The sequence below is a fragment of the Sphaeramia orbicularis genome, chromosome 16 (genome assembly GCF_902148855.1).
Source record: "Sphaeramia orbicularis chromosome 16, fSphaOr1.1, whole genome shotgun sequence".
Taxonomy (NCBI): domain Eukaryota; kingdom Metazoa; phylum Chordata; class Actinopteri; order Kurtiformes; family Apogonidae; genus Sphaeramia; species Sphaeramia orbicularis.
Genome location: NC_043972.1, coordinates 7364348 through 7386419, shown reverse-complemented (window position 1 = coordinate 7386419; position 22072 = coordinate 7364348). Strand labels below are relative to the sequence as shown.

General features: G+C 39.0%; 1 protein-coding gene across 2 annotated transcripts in view; it reads left to right on the top strand.

The window, feature by feature from the left end:
- The window catches only part of LOC115435324 (matrilin-2-like), a 45004-nt gene that overhangs the window by 1890 nt on the left and 21042 nt on the right, over positions 1-22072 (top strand). For both annotated transcript variants that reach the window (XM_030157651.1, XM_030157650.1), the window contains exons 2-9: positions 3235-3431; positions 3524-4096; positions 6223-6345; positions 6466-6588; positions 7971-8093; positions 11033-11155; positions 13932-14054; positions 20755-20877. In XM_030157651.1, coding sequence (XP_030013511.1) covers positions 3305-3431; positions 3524-4096; positions 6223-6345; positions 6466-6588; positions 7971-8093; positions 11033-11155; positions 13932-14054; positions 20755-20877 — 1438 coding nt within the window. In that variant the 5' untranslated portion in view covers positions 3235-3304. The remainder of the gene's footprint in view (positions 1-3234; positions 3432-3523; positions 4097-6222; positions 6346-6465; positions 6589-7970; positions 8094-11032; positions 11156-13931; positions 14055-20754; positions 20878-22072) is intronic.

Below are 22072 nucleotides of genomic sequence, written 5' to 3'. Positions count from 1 at the left end.
CTTTAGGCATTAAAAAACAATGCAACTAAAAAAATTTTGTGAACCAATTTTTCATGGAGTTACAATAATGTCGACTCAGCTGGAAACCATGTATTTAATTTTTGAAGTAAAGAAATATATTTATTGATATACTGTGTGAAAACTATGAAATAAAAACATTTTTAATGCAGCTACTCTGATGTTTTCTCACATTTTAACAGATAATACGCAAAAAAAAACCCCAAACTGTTAATTACAGTCTAATAATAATAATAATAATAATAATAATAATAATAATGATAAGCAACTGATTTCCACTCAAGCATGTTAGTGCAGATCAGGTTTATGAAGAACGGCAAAGTTAACGGTATGAATTACAGTGTATGGGACGGTGCATGAGCGTCCACTGTGTCGGCTAATATGGAATTAAAACAACAAAATCCATGAATATATAAGGAACAACTGAAGAATAACTGTCCACTGGAGTGACCACTGTGCATGAAAGGGTTAAAGCAGTCATTTACATTTACATTTCTTCTCTTTTCTGTGGATGTGAAAAACCTGTATCTGTTTAATGATATGCACTAAAATGTGAAATATGAAGCTCAACAGGTCAAACATGCGAGAGGTCAAAGTTCTCCCTATTTATATCCGTCCTCATCATTAACTTGTTTCACATCACTGACCACCGCGCTGACAGGGACTAGTTTCCTTTTCTGGGTTGTTTGTGATCAATAATAAAGAGATTTCAATCAAAGATAAGACAGGAGACAATTTATTTTTCAGCTTCTGCAGATTTCTACGAATCAAACCATAATCCAGCACCTAAAATATTAACTGATAATAGTGATTGATTTTTATTTTTCAGACCTACTCCAATTGTTGGTGGTTGAATCTTTCCATCTGTGGCTCATACGACACAAACAGCTGAACTCTGTGACCAAATTTATAGAAAAACGTAACCCTCAAGGACTTAAACAGGCACCAGCGACCAAAAGCACCTACTGATCTAAAATGTTTAGTGTTTTTCGATCCACTAAACTTATCAATACATGTAAATAACTGAGGGGAATTGCAGTTTGTCATCTTTTCATGGTCATCAGATATGACCCATTTGGACGTTCAGAGTGAATGTGGAAACACTGTCATCTTCTACAACTTTAATTCACCAGTAAAACCCATGGAGTTGGATCAGTGACAGTGGTTGCAGACATTCAGTTAATCATATATTTAGCAAAAAAAAAAAAAAAAGACCATTTTTCTTCAGTTTTCTCTGTTTTTATACAATAACCTTTGAATTTGCTCAACCATATATGTGAAATAATAGAAAATTCCTGGTTTTCACTAAAAATGCAAAATGCAGTGGGTAATATTATTTATTTTACCTTTATTTAACCAGGAAGTCCCACTGAGATTAGGAATCTCTTTTGCAAAGGAGACCTGGCCAAGGTAGCAGCCATACACAGTCCAAACAACATAAAACACATACATGATACACAATTAACAGTAAAACACAATAACAACTATTCAACCACAATGGCATCAAGAAAAACAGTCACATTCCTCCTTCACTGCATTCTCTGTGATACTTTTAAAATCATTAACAGAAATGAACGTATTTAGTTTTACAGTTTTTTGAAGATTATTCCACGACCATTGTGCACGGTAGGAAAACACTGTTTTTCCAAAGTCTGTGAGAACTCAGGGAATAAATGGTGATGAATCACTTAGGAAAGGTTAAATACAGGGAAAAAAGTCATTTGGAAGTCACCACAAAAATAGCTCTGGGTCTTTAAAGGTTAATGAGAGCTGTCCACATCTGCAAATCTACACTTTAATGTGAAGACCATGAGTTGGATTTACATAACTTTGCTATATTTGAGTCACCTGATATGGTATGTGTGTATTCTGTAGTACAGTTTTAATGGGTTATTATGTCGGTCTGCCTCAAAAAATAGATTTTATCTCAAGGGACTTCCTCAAGGTTAAATAAATAAAGAAATGCATCAATGAAAATCAGTAATACCCAACAGCATATCAAAAAGGTAAAACATAACACACTAGTATACAAACGAATACAGTAAGGAACAAATGATTAAATTTTGGTGGTGATGGGAAGGGGGGGGGTGCACTGATCTGCCTAGGCGGAGGTCTGTGCTTTTCTAGTTATTGTTATTTTCTACAACTGTAGAGTCATGGCCTTTGAGGAACAAAGTGTTATGTTTACAAGTTTCCACAGACTTTATGTTTGCATTTCCCTTATTGTACTAAATGTGCACTATTACAATAATGTTCTGCTTTCTATTATTTTCTGTTATTTTATACAGTAATAACTTAAGCAGGACTGAGTTCTGTTAAAGAAAGATATTTATTTTATTCTACCTTAAGTTAAACCAGACAGAGTTCTGCTAAAAAAAAATATTTTTACTCACTGAACTTTTACAGGATAGGTCTAAGAAATATGTTTGTTTTATTCTGTTACTTTTGTCATTTTACACAAAAAAAAGTACATTGTTAAACTAGAAAAGCACTCGGAGAGCGCAGACCTCTGCCAAGGCAGATCTGCCCTACCCCCCACCCCCCCATCACCACCAAAATTTAATCATTTGTTCCTTGTGCCAGTATTAACATTTCCTGAAAATTTCATCAACCCCCCCCCACACCCCCACCATAACCACCAAAATTTTATTATATCATTTGTTCCTTGTGCCAGTATCAAAATTTCATGTAAATCCACCCATAACTTTTTGAGTTTCCTTGCTAACAGACAGACAGACAGACAGACAGACAGACAGACAGACAGACAGACAGACCTCAATGAAAACATAACCTCCGCCGTTACACTTGGCAGAGGTAATAAATATACTCTCATTAATGTTCTGTTTTCTCTCCAGTTGTCAGTGTCCCTGCAGTGCATGACCCTGGGCCGTCTGTTCTTTGGTCATTGGTCACGCCTCTTATGGGTGTGGCTTACAATTAGAAAAACACCTCAGCAGGTGTGCTCTCTCCCTTTCACTGACTGTTGACCTCATGCTGAACACATTGGTATTGTTTGATCCACACACACTGACCTCACTCACCCAGACATGCATTGCATTACTGATATCTGCCATCTACAGCCTGTATTTTGACTTGTGTTTAGTTAAATAAAGTGTTTCTCTTTCTTAAGGGACATAGGTGTATTATCATGTTTGTAAGAATTCTAATGGGACTTTGTGTTTGATATCCTTTTCTCTGTTGTTTCTCATATTGTAGGAGCTCTTCTGTCAGCTGTTCCTCCATCTTCGTTTCTTCATAAACGCTGCAGTTGTCACATCTTGTCAGAATGAGGTCCTTGGTTCTCGGCCTCTTCTGCCTGTTGTGTTGTGATGCGTTTCTTTTCAACCGACGGCGTCCGAAGCCCCTCCCGGGCAAAACGCGAAATGAGACGACGGTCCAACCCAAACCAACAGGTGGGATATCAGATGCTGATCTATTGGTTGAATCTGAGTCCAAACAGTTTCCATGTGACTCATTCCAAACTACACCCCCATGTCTGTCCCAGATATCTCCTGCAAACCCACCCCTCTGGATTTCGTCTTCGTCATCGACAGCTCCAGAAGCATCCGCCCAGACGACTACGAGAAGGTCAAGACCTTTATCATCAACCTGCTCCAGTTCCTGACGGTGGCTCCTGATGCCACACGGGTCGGTCTGCTCCAGTACGGTAGTGAGGTCCAGAACGAGTTCTCCCTGAAAACCTACAGCACCAGGGCCGAGGTGGAGCAGGCTGTGAGGAACATGGAGCACCTGGCCACGGGGACCATGACGGGCCTGGCCATCCAGTACACCATGGAGACGGCGTTCACAGAGGAGGAGGGAGCCCGGCCCAAAGAACTGCTCATCCCACGCATCGCCATGATCGTGACCGACGGGAGACCTCAGGACACGGTGGAGGAGGTGGCGGCTCAGGCCAGGCAGTCCGGCATCCAGATCTTTGCCATCGGAGTGGGCAGGGTGGACATGAACACCCTGAAGGCCATAGGGAGCGAACCCCACTCAGAACATGTGCATCTGGTGGCCAACTTCAGCCAGATCCAAACCCTGACCTCAGTGTTCCAGTCCAAACTGTGTGGAGGTCAGAATAAAGAACCACTTAACACTACTACTACTACTACTACTACTACTACTGCTACTACTACTACTACTACTACTACTACTACTACTACTACTACTACTACTGCAGTTAAAGTCACATTATTAGTGTATTTTCACATTAGTAGTGTAGTTTTATTAGTGTATTTTCAGTTTTATCCAACTTTAAATCCCCACGGTGGGGTCAATAAAGTTTTATCTTATCTTATCTTCATCTCCATCCTGTTTAACTTTTTTTTTTTTTTTTTAAATTGTGGAGAAATTGATGCAAAGTTCCTCATTTCTGAAGATAGATTAAATGGCCCAACAGTGCACAAAACAACTTAAATAAGCAACATCCACAGCAGTTTATTCAATATATTATACATGTTGATGCAGCAGTAACATGAATTCAGAAACATTACAGGTTAAATGTACTCTGGTTAAAAATACCATCTTCATATTTTGTTTATCTTTTAATGCAGACATCCTGTTTCCAGTGATAGAACTGGTCTCATGGTAGTCCTTGAAATACATAAGTAATGTACATTTGCAATATGTGTGAAATGACATGTTTTCCCTTATTTTTACTGTTTCATAAATCTGAATATTTTATCTCCTTTAGAAAAATATAGTCGCCACAATAGTACTAAGAAATATTACAAATAAATGCCAAAAACTGAAAGATCTGATCTGCTTCAGGGTGTAAACTAGGGCCATAACTGATCTGAAGGACAAACGAGTACAATCAACAAGGCATAATTTGGCAAGCAGAAGTTAAAGATGTTTTAAAATGTACCTAAGAACATCTCCTGAAAAATTCATACATCTATAATAAATCCTTCTCAAACTATGCATCATTTTTTGCCCCTTGTTTTTACAGGAAAATTAATGTTTGAAAATCAAGACAGCTCAAAAACTAATGGAGATCTAAGGCTGAAACACTGTTATTTAATAAGATTAATGACTGTGACGTTGGCTGGCCGTTTAGCGGGTGGAGGTCCGTGAAATGAGAAGGAGGTGAGGCAGAGGCAGGAGATGGTGTGGTCCACAATTTTTTTTTAAATATTTTCAATAATATTTATCTCACACAAAGTGCAAGTGCTGAAAGTGCAAAGGCTAAAAAAGTGCAAATGCCAAAAAAAGTGCAAGTGCATGTGGAGGTTGGAGCAGCAGTATCTTCTCCAGCAGTCGAACCACAACTGATGAAAATGGGCGCCTTTTATATTGTTCAACTTAACTGGCTAAAACCACTACAACTCCATAGGGAAATTACAACTCAACATAAATTGCTAAAACTAATCTAAAACCTCCATAACTAAAACCCACAACCATAACCTATCTAAAACCCAAGCTAAATATCTAAAACTCTAAATCTAAACACCAAAGTTACATAAAAACCCATAAACCAATAAAATACATCTCCAGACTCCCCCACACATTTCCCTGGCTTGGTCCAGGCCGGAACCTTCTTAAGGGCTGTTGTCCACGCTGGGACTCTTTTTGCTGACGGACCTGGACGCAAGGACAGGGTAAGTACAAACACTAAAACACCATTCACTAAAACACTTTAAAATCCACTCACACAGACACTAAACAAACCAAACTTAAATACTGCACATTTACATTGCACTTTATCTTTGTATCTAATTTGTGTCTCCTTTTCTCCAGGGCCAAGCAATCATCAATCAATTAAAATACAAGCACCACTGGATGTAAAAACTGAAAAGGAAAGACAATAAAATCAATAAACTACTTTAAAAAAACCAATTGCGTGCAATTACTGTTTGTGCAAATATGTTTAAAGTGCTGTGCTGTAAACTACATGTGCAAGTTAAAGTGCTTAAGTGAACACAGGTGTCTGTATTTAGTACTTAAGTGACACACGGCTGTTTGTCACAATGACATTATTTCATGAAAGTGTTACATAATTTGACCTGGACTGACCCCACTGATAAAAGACGACAGGGACCATTTTGCACATTTACTTTTCATATTCTAAATACATTTTGCTGATAGAACTAAGGTTTGAATGCAGTACTTGTACTTGTAGTGATAGGCTCTGAATTCTTGGTCTTATTTTACATGTATTTTAAGGCCTGTTTTTTCTTGTACGTGTTTGTTCTTTAGGTTCAGACATGTGTGAGGTGGTTGATCATCGGTGTCAGCACATCTGTGTGAGCAGCCCGGCCTCGTACAGGTGCAAATGTAGGAAAGGCTTCATCCTCAACCCAGATGGAAAGACGTGTAAAGGTAAAAAAGCCGCTCTTAATTTTCTTCCCCAGTCACTGTCATCTACTGTTGGACTCACTTCAGCGTCTTCACTCTGATTTGCTTCCTGACGGCTGGGTTTGTCTTGTTGTTTCTCTGTAGCTGAGGATATGTGTGCTGAGGTGGATCACGGCTGTCAACACATCTGTGCCAACATCCCCGATGGCTACGAATGTCGCTGTCGTCCAGGATATCAACTCACTGTGGACATGAAGACATGCAACAGTAAAAAGAACAGCTTTTTCTTATGTCATGAAAAGTCCCACTCATACTTCTTGTTCTATATTAACACTTAGATGCTTTTATTGTTATTTTCTACTGATAATGTGGTTTTTGGATCAATTACACTGGTCCACTTCTTTTTTTTTTTTTTCAGAAATTATCTGCCTTAGAGATTAAATGCATTAAATGTTACGTATTTTAATAAGATTAATTGGAAAAAAAAAATAAAAAGTGCTGGTTTGCTGATGTTTTCATGGTATATGATAAAGTGATGTGCATTTATACAATAGATTTATACATCGTCCACTAGATAGAACCTGTAAAGTGAATGTATTGTCATGTGCAGACAATGTTTTGAAGTAGATCTGGTAACTCTGAGACTAATATTCCTTTGGCGTTAAACCCATTCTCTCATTAATTCTCAAATTTTACATTTTGACCCAAGACTGAATCCAACCAGCATTTTTGACTTGATTTTTCTTTTTCAGTGACTCACACAAAGTAAAATTTCGCTACTTTTATTCTGAAAGCATTTTACTTGTAGACCAGTGTTTTGTTTTTTTCTTGTCATTTAAGTTTTTAGTGGTTTCATCATATTTTCAGTCATTTACAGAAAGGAAAAAAAGTGGAAAAAAAGGAAAACAAAAACCAAAACAATCAACAATTTAAAAAGGCAGCTGCACCCCCCACAGCACCCCCACAATTCTTATACACATGTATACGTACACATACGGCATTTGTAGACCAGCGTTATAGAACTGTGGAAGCATGTTCTAGTTCACATTTAATCATTTGTGTGCCTATAACCTCAACTAACCCTGGATATCTGTTCCACAGCGGCCCATATATGTAGGGTTATGTAACCCTGTGAACCAGCGTTAAGGTCTTCTCATTCTGATAATGCACATAAAGTGAGTAGTAGCAGGAGCTCTGATGCATGCATTCATGGACTAGTGAAGGATTTCAATAGACTTTCAATCCTAATGAGTCCTGGCTCTGATGTAGCAGTGATGTCCTCCAACTCGCCCACCAGAAACCATCCCCTGTGCTCCTCTGGTGGACTTTAGCAGAAACTTAAAGAGGGGGAGATTTCCTAAAGGAAGTGTGCTTTTGCAATCATCAGAGCAGCTGCTGAAATGTGGAAGTGCATTCAGGGTGTCATTGTATCACAGAATCCAAACAAGAACGGTCATTTGAGCTTTACTGCCTTGGTTTCACAGCTCTGCACCTTCACCAGAGTCGTATAATTTTAACGTCCTGCAAGAGGAAATTTACAGTTCAGAGCAGACATATAGACGTATTCAAAACAAAAAGCACATGAGAAGAGCGGCAGTATTAGTAGAAGTAGGTGAGCGTTGTATTAATAGGACATTCATTGTGTGCAGGAATAGACTACTGTGACCTGGGGAACCACGGCTGTGAGCAGGACTGTGTCAGCATTCCCGAGTCCTACATCTGCAGGTGTTCGAAGGGCTACGTTCTCAATCCAGACGGCAAGACCTGCAGAAGTAAGTTCTTTCAGTAATAAGGTGTGAGCCATGGAAACAGCAGCAGCAGCAGCAACAACTAAACAAGTCCAAGGTGGTAAAAGTGATGCACGGTTAGTTAGTGGAAACACAAGAACACACACTCTAAAATAAGATTACTGGGCATGTTTGGAGGATGATGTGCTACACAAAAGGATGTATAAATCCACTATAATAACAAAATATAGATCATTATAGAAGCACGCATAAAATAAGATATTATTGTAGTTAATTGGTTATCATGATAAGAAGAAATTATCACACTTACTGATCATTGTATTTGGAGTAAATATTTAAAGTGCATATAAATATTATAGTCTACATTAAAAACGGTTGATTACGCAAATCTGATTGTGTGTGACGTGACTAAAAAAGTGTATATGAATGGTTTGTATGGATGTTTTGTGTTATTGTAAAAATATGCAGACAAAAACGTGTTAACAAAGCAAAGGAAGCGGATCTAGTTTATTAGTTTGTAAAAAGGGGGTGGGAGTCAATAAGTTATACATCTTCCCACTCCTTTTCGAGCGCAGAAAAATTTTATTTATTTTTTATCCATGTTGTATGATTCTTTGCTATCTGATGATTCTATGTGTTCGAAATAAAACTACTACTACTACTACTACAAGAACAGATCCTGTGAGATTAAATTTCTTTTAACTGAATTATTACTTAATTTTTTCAATTGTTTATCCATACTTTTATTTACTTTTACTTTCATTGTCATTATTTAGCCATATTATACTACATGTGAACTTTGGACACACTTATACTGTAGTGGCTTTACCTTTAGCTACTACAACGGTGTGGAAGGGTTCAACCTGTTGTATTTTCGACGCGTGAATGAATGAATGTCCGGCTGGGTTTCTTTGCGTTTGGATATGCCAATCCATTTATTTTCCAGTGTGAAGTCCAAGAGTTCATCACAGTTCACAATTGTCTTTCCAGATACTCTCTACATATAAACAAAATAGGCTTCTTAATACAAAAGAAAACATTCCAAACGCCGACCAACTCAGTCTCTCGCTTTCACGTTTACGTTCTGAAAATTGTTTGGGGCTGTCCTCACACACACCTCGCCCACCTCACACAGCAGGTATATGCAAGTTTGCCATACCCAAGATGAGTTGCACCTGTGGCAATCATCACAGCCACACCCACTAAACGATTAGTAAATTAAGGTCAAAACAAAAAAGAGGAATAAACAAACAAAACTGTGTTTTGGCTCCAACATATACTCTGTATAAAATCCATACAAGCTGTGAGAAATAATTTTAGTGTGTCAAAGCCTTCTAGAATACAGTGGTGCCAACTAAGCCATGGACTTATCTACAATTTACATAAACACATACATGTAACAACTCTGAAGAAACCATAAAAACACCAGTCTCCATATGCAAACTTGTACTCAGATGGACTCAGATGCTGATACTCTGTTTATCTTGTACGCCAAATAAATCCTCCCTCTTTGAGACGACCCCATGTCTCTCGTTGTTTCTGTGAAAAAACGACGACACAATCACTGTCAAAAAGAGGCAGTAGAATAAGCATAAATAGAGATTGAATTAATCCATAAAGACCTAAACATCCGCAATCGACCAAAAGCATCTACTGATCTAAAATGTGTAAATAACACTGTTCTACAATTTTTTAGAAATGATTTGCTTCAGAGATTAAATGTGCTAAATGTTACGTATTTTAATAAGATTAATTGGAAAATAAATGACAAAAGTGCTGGTTTGCTGATGTTTTCAAGGTATATGATTAAGTGTTATTACACGTATATATTGGTTTATGTACATTTATATAATAGTTTTATAAATCTTCCACTAAATAGAACCTGTGAAGTGAATGTATTCTAATGTGCAGACAGTGTTTTGAAGTAGATCTTGTAGCTCTGAGACAAATATTCCTTTTGAGTCAAATCCATTCTCTTGTTAATTCTTGAATTTCACATTTTGACCCAAGGCTGTATCTTGGAAAGTTCAGCCAACCAGCATTTTTGACTTGATTTTTCTTTATCAGTGACTCTCATGTGGTAAAATTTCATTACTTTTATTCTGGAAGCATTTTCCTTGTAGACCAGTGTAATTGGTATAAAATTAAGTTTATGAAAAGAGGTGATGACACACACACCCAGTCACTAAAGGGTGTGCAGGATCCCAAAGAAACGGTGGATGAAAGAATCAGATAAGGTCCGCACAACCTGTGAGCTCCCAAAAAATGTTATTCACCACAAGTAGTGACGTTTCAGGCCATGGCTTTTCATCGGACATGGGACAGATCATGACACACAGCTGTTTATATAGGGTATTAATTGCAAAATCATGTGACAGATGACGCAAATAATGTTATCAATAACTTTTAAATAAGGATAAGTGTCTTTAAATACATAATTCATACAAGCATGATAACCAAATTACTTTAAATGAATATAAATATGGTGAGTTCATGCAAATGCATACAAACACAATGATCAAATTACTCCTCGTAAAAGGAAGTTTGTCATCAGATTTGTTCCATTTGGAAACATGGAAGCACCATCTTCTACAACACTGATTCTCCAGTAAAACCCATCAAGTTTGATCAATGACAGTGGATGGACACACTTGTTTTTATGTTTAGTTATTGATATATTTACTGATAAAGTCACCTTTTCTTCAGTTTTCTCTGTTTTTCATAGAATAACCCTCAATTTTAATCTGAGTATTTATGAACATCTACATAATCTGTGAATTAAGTATAAAAAAATCTATGAATTTCACTGAAAAAATGCAGAATACAGAGGATAATATTAGGATAAATTGGGATCAATCACTTTAGAAAGGTTAAATCCAGAGAAAAAATCATTAGAGGGCTGATACAAAAGTAGCACATGAGTTAACATATGTAACAGTTTGATTTTACTGTTTTCCATCCAGAGATTGATCACTGTGCTGATGGAACCCACGGCTGCGAACAGGAGTTTATGAATACTGACAAGGCCTGTGTGTGTAAATGCAGAAAAGGATACACACTCAGGCGGGATGGGAAAACATGCAAAAGTAAGTTGTTGATGTTTTTTTTCCTCTCTGGAATGTTCAAGTACTGGGATGTCAATCTGCAAGGAACTCAAGACCCCCTCAGTGCTGGGAAGCAGTACTTGTTAGAGATGTTTGCTTAAAGTTCAAAGTACGCTTTTATCGTCCCTGTAGGAATATTGAACCCACCAAATGCAGACAAAGAGCCATGGGCAAAAGGGCTGACACCAGATCCAAACCAGTGCATTGGTCTGGAGAACTGACAGGAGAAATAACATAGCATACACGGAAACTAGAGGACCTGGAAGAAAACTGCATGACATGAGAAAAACATGCAAAGTCCACACGGAAAGGCCCTAAAACCATAGGGAATCAAACTCAGAACCTTCTTACTTTGAGGTGACAATGCTAACAAAGAAGCTTAAAGAGTCCAGTGGTTTTTAAGTAGATTAGGAGTAATTTAGTTGAAAAGTGTCAGTGGTGGATGATCCATAGGGGGTGCCAGCCCACTTGTAATTACTTGGAAAAGAATACAGTGATTGAAAAAAGTTTCTGGACACCCCATGCATTTGTGATTTATTGCATTAAGAATCACTCCTACATCAGGTATTGTTCCATTCTCCAAACCCATATGCTTCTTCTGCACATGCTCTGTTCCATCCAGGACAAAACGGGATGTTTCAGCAAGATAAAGACCCTTGAAACTCATTTTAGTTCAGGGCTCACATACAGGACAATTAGATCTCAAAAGAGCTGGACAACTAAAATAATAACCTATAAATAATAATAATAATAATAATAATAATACATAAATAATAATACATCAGTTTTAAATAGCGCTTTTCTAGGTACTCAAAGATGCTTAACTAAAATAAATAACAATAATGATGATAAATAACTCCAAATTGTTTCTTGTTTTTGTGCAAAAATGTAAAACTGCTATTTTAACCATATTATGCCTCAGCTTCTCATTTACACATTTACATGACCACTTACAGATCACAGTGGATCTACAAAGAAAACACAAAACATTTAGTAGCAGGCAAAACATTATTAAATTCCATATATTTTTCTTAAGAAATTTCTGGTTGTTCACATTTTTTTGTGAAAAAATAGTATGTAAATATTTTCATCATGTAATTTTACTTTGTTCATACGAAAACAATATTAAAAAAAAAAAATGTAATTGTAGTCATTTACAGGTTTATATTGTCCGATCCACCAAATTGGTCTGTGTGTTACCCCTGAACTAAAATGAGATTGACACTACTGACTGTTAATATCTTCAGTGTAATTTTTGCACTTTGCAAGTTCATCCCACAGGCCATATGTTTGACACTTCTGCATTAGAGTTTTGGATGAAGAAACAGAAAAACCATCATCTTTAAGGCTTGTATACATTCTTTGCTACATAAGATCAATTTTTTGAGGTGTTTTATAATGTGTTTCACCACAGGTTACAGTATGTATGCCCTAAAAAGTACCTTTTTCTGTCTGATTACTCAATATGTTTCAATACTTTAGATTGTTTCAACATTTTGAGTCTTGTTTTGGATTTGTCATTCCCTTGGATTAGATTTAGTGATTTCATTCATTCATTCATTCATTCATTTGTTTTGAGCAGAAGAAAAAAATCTAATATCTTTTGTGTACAAGGAACCAATGGTAGAGCAAAAACATGATCAAGACAAAATAGCAATTGCCATGTGCACTAGTAATAACAAAATAAATTCAATATGTATTGCTCAAAAAGGGGTGGGAAGAAAAACTTTTTAAATCCCACCCCCATCTCACATTTATACAACTTAACACATTACTTTTGCTTCTTTAACGATATAAAAACATTTGCTTAGAATCCTAATAATGTAAATAACAGAACATGCAATGAGATGCAACATCCCAGCCAGCCAGCATGTCCATGTGGGCCCCAGAAGGGTTACAACTGGGCTGCATATAAGGGTCCCGTGTGGGTTTGTCCGCAGTTTCCATGGTGGCCCCACATGTATTTTCCCAGATCAGAATCACAATCTCTTTATTGTCATTGTACCAAGTATATTGAAATTGAGATAGAGCTCTCAGGTTCAGTGCAAGAATTTACAGTAAAACAACAACAAATATCAGTAAAAGGCACAGTTATTTACATTAAAAAATAAAAAAAGTTTTGCAAATGAAGATATTTCTTAAACATAGAATTTTAGTCGTGCAAATAACATGAGAAATAGTCCAAATGACATGAAAAATAAATATCGTGGGATAAATAATGTGAAGAATAAATATTACGAGATATTCAGATCTCTGATTCTGATTCTGATCTGGGCAAACACATGTGGGGTCACCATGGAAACTGCAGACAAACCCAAATGGGACCCTTATATGCAGCCCAAATGTAACCCTTCTGGGGCCCACATGGACCTGCTCGCTGGGATATATGTAAAAAGAGAAATAATAATAATAATAATAATAATAATAATAATAATAATAATAATAATAATAATACAAAAATCAACAATCAAGACAATCTTAGAAAGAAAAACACAATTTTATTGCTTTTAGGGACTGACATTAGCGATACCTTCAGTATTTCCAGAGCCAGTGTCTGCATTTAGAGTGTTGTACCTACTCTAGATTTTACACATAGTGGAACAACATGCAAACTGCCTCTTTAGTTTCCATCTCATGTAATTAAGATGCATATGTGATCGATGTAAGAGCTGCAGATAAAAGCTTCTCTCTGGTCAGTGCAGGCATGTGTTATCTGTTCTCAGTAATTACCCTGTCCTTTGTCCCGTCTTCCCTGCAGAGATCGACCACTGTGCGGACGGGAAACACGGCTGCGAACAGGAGTTTATGAACACTGAGGATGCATGTGTGTGTAAATGCAGAGAAGGATTCACACTGCGGCCTGATGGAAAAACATGCCAAAGTAAGTTAGCATTTTACTGTGATAGGAAACAAAATTCAGATTATAATCTTCCACCAGCATGGTTTCAAATTTGGCTTCTGACCACAGAGCTTTCCTGGTATTTGCATGTTACATAATTCTTCTCATGAGATCAATTTTAATCCCAGCTCTCACTAAAAATGTAATTCCCCCTTCTGGATTAAAGAGCAGAATTTGGTGCTTATGTCCACGATGGAGCGTTCATCGTTCATAGTGTTTAATCCTCCGGCGTTACTACTAACCGTGGTTCAGCACTCCGTTTAAATAGGGTCCTGACCTCTTGTGTCTGAACTGGGGTCTTACCCTCACGAACTAACCCGAAGAGGTACTACTCAGCTGAACTTATTTTGGAACACTCGCCTGTCTTCTAACTACCTTTAATCCCAACCTCTGCCCCGCTAACCCTGGTACCAGAACTGCCAGGAGAAACCCACTCTGTGGTCAGTAATAATACCAGTCCAGTTGGTTTTTGGTAGCTGTTCCACATGGATTAGTGCACTTGTTACATGACAGGTAATAATTTAAAAGCCAGGAAAATAGGCTTTCGGGACATAAAAATGGTAGGTGGATAAAGGCTAAAATACTTTCAGGACCTTTGAGACTTTTGATGTTATGTACACAATAAACCTAACGTTTTACATTCACCAACATATTATGCCACACAGGGAAATAACTCAAGGAGAATTTAGAATTTACTTTTTATAAATTTATTGTAGGCAATTTTAGCAAAGCAAAGCATATACATAAATCATCAATCAATTAATCCCTAATAAAATCATTAAACTGAACTTCTAAAACCATAAATCAATATCCTGTTTATTAAACCTAAACTGTCCTCAATTTTCCTTACTTCAACGCAATCCCTGTTGTAATCTCTCAACCCACAGTTCAGCCTTGTGAAAATGTCCCTAATTGTTGCCTCGCTTGATGTCCTCAAGGGGAAGAAAAACATAAAAATAAAATGGTGTTGAAAGTCTCTTTTCTTCAATCAAAAATTGAAAGAAAATCAAAATTGGAAAAGTTCTCAAATGAAAATAATTATTTCTCTAACCCTAGTATTAATCGGAAAAAGTTACAAAACCGGAGTATTTAGAAAAGTAAAAATCAAAAATTAAAGCTTAATCAATATCAAAAACCTAAATAGGAAAAAGTCAAGAAGTTAGAGAAATTGAATAAATGTAGAAAAATCAAAAACCAAATTTAATCTAATTACTGTAAAAAGTCAAAAGGTAAAAATTAATTTATTTTGCAAAGACAACCTCAACAGCTTGATCAGGGCTGCCGAGTTTGTCTTAAAATACTGGGTAAAAGAAAAGAAATAAGAAAATGTAAAAATTCTTCTTCCTTTTCAGTCCGGGCCAAAGTGGAGAAAAATACCAAAAGTCTGTTAAACAGATGGTCCGTCGGCAAATGTTCCCCAAAAGGTGGTAAAAGCTCTTAAAATACAATTCTTGCCTTTAAGAGTCTTTGGTCCTTTGTCATCTGAAGAAATAGGTCTTTGCTTTTAAAAGTTCGATCCGTCGATGCAAAGTTATTCTATCAGATGAACCTCCAGCATTATTTGAGAAGTAAGATTAACTCCGAAGCCAATCTGCCACGCTCCTTTCGGGTCTCAAAAGAGCATCGCTCAGAGTTATCTTCTCTACGTTTTACAACGTAGGGCACGCAACTTCTTAGAGCGTCTCGCACTTCTGAAAATGCTATAATAGCGGTTCTGGTTTTTAACCAAACTCTAGGCATTACCTCATTGATGCCTAGACAGTTGACTTCATTGATAGATGAGTAATGTCTAAATGCCTCTGGCAGAACTTCCCTTTTTTACTGGTCTTGACCAGTTTTGGGTGCAGAAAATAGCCTATTGTTTATGTCACTTCTCTTTTCTTAACGTTATCAGTTAGCTTCAGCTGCAGATGGCTCGGTGCTGCTTACTTTACTTCTCCTTTTCTGCCGGACTTTGTCCTAACATGCCCTTTCACTGCTTTAACATGTCTCAACTTGTCTCCTCTACACACAGTAGTCACAAATGAATCAACATTCATTTAAACATTCTTTTCTTAGCTATACTTATTGATCACATTACATATATCTAATTTAATGCAATACATCAGTTCAAATCATCTTTTTAATACTAAGCTGTACTTTACATTGGTTAAAATGCTGGGTGTTACACTTCTTTATGAGGCCTTCTGGTGCCTGGTGTGACCTGTGGGGCCCTGACCTCTGCCTAACTTGACACCCCCTCCTAGAGGTCAAGGGCTCCCAGGTTATACTTATCACTCCGGGGAATCTGGGGCGATCGAAGACCACATCAGCTGGGTTGTGTCAGACCTGACGGAGTCCAGTGGAGCCAGTGGATGCAACAGGTCAGGATGATCGGATGGATGGTGGCACCTCCTGGGCCACCTGAAGCTCCTCCAACTGCTGCTCTAGCTGTACCTGCTGTGATGCCCGCTGTGTCATCCACTCCAACTCTGGTTCCCGATCACGGAGTCTCCGCTCTGCTGCCTCGATCACTCTGTCCATCCCGTTGGCTGCATTCGGCTCCCGATGACTCTGGAGGTTCTCTCAGTGGTCGCAGGGACTCGATGGGGTCCAGGAAACGCTGCTCTTGCCATCCTTCAGCCTCCACCGCTTGGACCATACACCCCGCTTGCCTCAGGAGTCTGCAGTCATCACCGTCCAGCATACCTTCTCCATCCCACCGACAGCTGCAGTGGTTATCTTCATCTGCAATCTCTCTCACCACCCACCTGGCGATGACTTTGATTCTTGGTAACATCGTTACACGGCATATTCCACACACGTGTGAGTCCAAAACCTTCACTGGTTTAGGATGTTGCTCTTTAAGTTCTCTTGGATCTTCTTGGAACCGCGCCAGCTTGTTTCTTCCCGGGCCAGTCCAAATCACAGGCACTGTGGTGGGTTTCAGGCACACCACACAGCTGTTTCTCAATCTCCTCCATTGTAGTTGCTCAGGTTCTTGTAAAAGCGCTGATCTTTTTGCTTGTTTCAAAGTCTCTAGGGCTCTGCCTACTAAGAGTCCTCTGGCATGTCGCTTGGTGACAACCACCCCTTTCACAGTGGCCAATCTGACGAAGGGTGGTAGGCCTTGTGTGCTATTGGCCATGGTTTTCAGTCCCCAGTATCCATTTAGCCAGAAACTGGTTTCAGCTGCTCTATCCCTTGGATTCCGGATCTCTAATTGTACTGTATTTCTGTCTAAAATCTTGACCACTTTGTCATTTCTATCATACTTAGCCCTCACGGCTGCCCCTGCCACTCCCATGGGACCCCTGCCACATCCATGCAGATCAATCCCCGTGGTATGGAGCTCTTGATAGTGAATCCGCCGCTCTGCTGTCCTCTCGGTCCTGCGTTGTATCGACTGCACAACTCACAGTTCTTTAGGACTCGGCGTACCTCACCCCCCGGAATCCAGAGCCGCTGAACCTCCAGTTCCCTGCGCATTGGGTCAGCGCCCGCATGGCCCAGTGTCTCGCTGCACTGCCATCGTCACCCCCTCCACGCAGTCTCTCGGGACGACTTTCCCCCTGGGTGTAGTCTCCCATTCTTCTTCACCGACAATGACAACTTTTCTCAGCTGGACGAAACGATCCACCTCGTCGTTCCCTTGCCAGTGAGGACCTTCTCTGGTGTGAGCTCTCTGATGCACCACCACAAGGTCTACATTCAGTCTCAACTCTGCTATCTTCTTCCGCAGATCGTCACGTGCTCCTTTCTTTCCTTTCGCCGTCTCGAAGCCGTTCTCCTCCCAGATGGCGATCTCTGCCTTTCCTTCTTGATCCGAAGGTGCCTCGTTGCCCCTTGAGCCTCCTTTCTCCGGCGGTTGTTCAGGCGTGGACTCCCACTGCGGTGTCGATCGGCCCCCATCCGTCTGCTTCGGGTGGTGCTCCGGGCGCAGCGATGGTCCTGGTCCCTCTGGCTCCGGTGACGGTTCTGGTTCCCCCTCGTGCCGCTGGACTGGCGAAGGTCCCCCGCCATCCTGGCCTGGTGCCCTTGGATCCGTTGGCGGTCCTGGTCCCTGTCTGCACCCCTGGTCCGCTGTCGCTGGAGGTTCCCCGTCCTGCCGGTCTGGTGCCCCTGGACCCAGCGCCGCCGCCGCCACCGTCGTGGTCTCCGCCATCACCATGGTCGCCGCTGTCGGACGATCTGTGGTTGGGGGATGAGGACGTCCCCCATCTCTCGTTGCGTTGTCTGTTGTCGGGCTGCACCACTCCTAACCCCCTTAGCGCATCGGGGCAAGAGAGGAGGGATGTCAGCTGGTTGGGTTTCTCCGCAGAGCCGTCTTCTCCTTGGCGACTGCTGCTGCTTCCACGCCCGCTGCTGTCACATCTAGCAGGTCTGGAACGTGGATGGGGCAGTTATGGTCCTCTCAACTGCTCCGCCCTTCTGGGTCCTGATGCCGTCAGGACTGCTGCTGCTCGGGTCAGGTCTGCTCCCAGAAGTCCTTCGGGGATCTCACACGACCAGTAGTCCCTTGACCACCGGCTTATTCTTTTGTCGGGACCCCGAACTTTCCTTCGTTCGGAACTCGTCCCTTCGTGGTCGCCACGTGTTAAATCCTCCGGCGTTACTACTAACCGTGGTTCAGCACTCCGTTTAAATAGGGTCCTGACCTCTTGTGTCTGAACTGGGGTCTTACCCTCACGAACTAACCCGAAGAGGTACTACTCAGCTGAACTTATTTTGGAACACTCGCCTGTCTTCTAACTACCTTTAATCCCAACCTCTGCCCCGCTAACCCTGGTACCAGAACTGCCAGGAGAAACCCACTCTGTGGTCAGTAATAATACCAGTCCAGTTGGTTTTTGGTAGCTGTTCCACATGGATTAGTGCACTTGTTACATGACAGGTAATAATTTAAAAGCCAGGAAAATAGGCTTTCGGGACATAAAAATGGTAGGTGGATAAAGGCTAAAATACTTTCAGGACCTTTGAGACTTTTGATGTTATGTACACAATAAACCTAACGTTTTACATTCACCAACATATTATGCCACACAGGGAAATAACTCAAGGAGAATTTAGAATTTACTTTTTATAAATTTATTGTAGGCAATTTTAGCAAAGCAAAGCATATACATAAATCATCAATCAATTAATCCCTAATAAAATCATTAAACTGAACTTCTAAAACCATAAATCAATATCCTGTTTATTAAACCTAAACTGTCCTCAATTTTCCTTACTTCAACGCAATCCCTGTTGTAATCTCTCAACCCACAGTTCAGCCTTGTGAAAATGTCCCTAATTGTTGCCTCGCTTGATGTCCTCAAGGGGAAGAAAAACATAAAAATAAAATGGTGTTGAAAGTCTCTTTTCTTCAATCAAAAATTGAAAGAAAATCAAAATTGGAAAAGTTCTCAAATGAAAATAATTATTTCTCTAACCCTAGTATTAATCGGAAAAAGTTACAAAACCGGAGTATTTAGAAAAGTAAAAATCAAAAATTAAAGCTTAATCAATATCAAAAACCTAAATAGGAAAAAGTCAAGAAGTTAGAGAAATTGAATAAATGTAGAAAAATCAAAAACCAAATTTAATCTAATTACTGTAAAAAGTCAAAAGGTAAAAATTAATTTATTTTGCAAAGACAACCTCAACAGCTTGATCAGGGCTGCCGAGTTTGTCTTAAAATACTGGGTAAAAGAAAAGAAATAAGAAAATGTAAAAATTCTTCTTCCTTTTCAGTCCGGGCCAAAGTGGAGAAAAATACCAAAAGTCTGTTAAACAGATGGTCCGTCGGCAAATGTTCCCCAAAAGGTGGTAAAAGCTCTTAAAATACAATTCTTGCCTTTAAGAGTCTTTGGTCCTTTGTCATCTGAAGAAATAGGTCTTTGCTTTTAAAAGTTCGATCCGTCGATGCAAAGTTATTCTATCAGATGAACCTCCAGCATTATTTGAGAAGTAAGATTAACTCCGAAGCCAATCTGCCACGCTCCTTTCGGGTCTCAAAAGAGCATCGCTCAGAGTTATCTTCTCTACGTTTTACAACGTAGGGCACGCAACTTCTTAGAGCGTCTCGCACTTCTGAAAATGCTATAATAGCGGTTCTGGTTTTTAACCAAACTCTAGGCATTACCTCATTGATGCCTAGACAGTTGACTTCATTGATAGATGAGTAATGTCTAAATGCCTCTGGCAGAACTTCCCTTTTTTACTGGTCTTGACCAGTTTTGGGTGCAGAAAATAGCCTATTGTTTATGTCACTTCTCTTTTCTTAACGTTATCAGTTAGCTTCAGCTGCAGATGGCTCGGTGCTGCTTACTTTACTTCTCCTTTTCTGCCGGACTTTGTCCTAACATGCCCTTTCACTGCTTTAACATGTCTCAACTTGTCTCCTCTACACACAGTAGTCACAAATGAATCAACATTCATTTAAACATTCTTTTCTTAGCTATACTTATTGATCACATTACATATATCTAATTTAATGCAATACATCAGTTCAAATCATCTTTTTAATACTAAGCTGTACTTTACATTGGTTAAAATGCTGGGTGTTACACTTCTTTATGAGGCCTTCTGGTGCCTGGTGTGACCTGTGGGGCCCTGACCTCTGCCTAACTTGACAATAGTTATGAGTGAACATGACAGAAGACAAGACACACAATTAAAGAAAACAGTAAATGATGATAATTAACCTGAATTAATGTCCCAGGTCTGGATCTGTGTCAGACTATCGATCACAGCTGTGAACACCTCTGCGTCAACACCAACGACTCCTACGTTTGCAGATGTTTTGAAGGATTCATCCTGGCTGAAGATGGGAAGAGCTGCAAAAGTATGACCAGCAACGTTTACTGATATAGTAACAAACTTTCCCCTTCATATTATTTAATATTAAAGGGGTTAAATGTAGTGTAGATATTACAGACTTTCACCAGTAGGGGGCAGTCTGGTACCTGAACACATTTAGAACCAAAACCACAGATAAATCAACCCTATGCATCCACAGACTGTATCGCTCACTGAATAAAGTACAAAGCTCGTAGTTTCCACACATCTGTATTATAGTATCATCAAGTTTTCTTCTTCAAACTGAAACTCATGGACACTTATTTTAAAAGTCACTCAAAATAACACTGTCTTATAATCTTCACCTGCTGCATCAGCTGATAGTTTACATCACAGGTGTCAAACATGGGAGCCAAATCGGGCCCGCCAAAGGGTCCGATCTGGCTCCTGGGATGAATTTGTGAAATGCAAAAATTACACTAAAATGTTAACAATCCTTTTAGTTCAGGTTCCACATTCAGACCAATTCAATCTCAAATGGGCAGGACCAGTAAAATACTATCATAATAACATATAAATAATGACAACTCCAAATTTTTCTCTTTGTAAATGTAAATATTTTCATGTATTTACACTAAAACAAATTATAATTTCACAAAAAATATGAATAACCTGGACAAATACGAATAACCTGAAATATCTCAAAAGAGGTAAGTGCAATTTTAACAAGATTCTGCCGGTTACTAAATGTTTTGTGTATTTGTAGATCCACTGTGATCTGTAAGTTATAATGTACATGTGGAAATGATAAACTGAGGCAGAATATTGTTAAAATTACACTCATTTTTCAGTTTGTTAATGTTACTCACATTGTTTGAAAGGATAGTTTTGTAGATGTAAACCTTTTCACAATATAAATTAACTTTTTTCGCTCTTAAACATAGAGAAAAGTTCGGAGTTGACATTTATTTATTATAATATTATAATTCTACTGGTTCGGCGCACTGCAGATCTAATTTGGCTGAATGTGGAACTGAACTAAAATGAGTTTGACACCCCTGGTTTACATTGTAGCTCTGTTAGCTTAGCTCTGTTTTTAGACAGAATACAGCCACTGTACAACCACAAATACCTTCATTTTCTGTACGATTTGTAATGTCATTAGCTCAGGGTTCGAATTTTTTTTTTTGTCTCTAAGGGGGTCTCCATCTCCAAAAAAAAAAAAAAAAAACAAACAGATC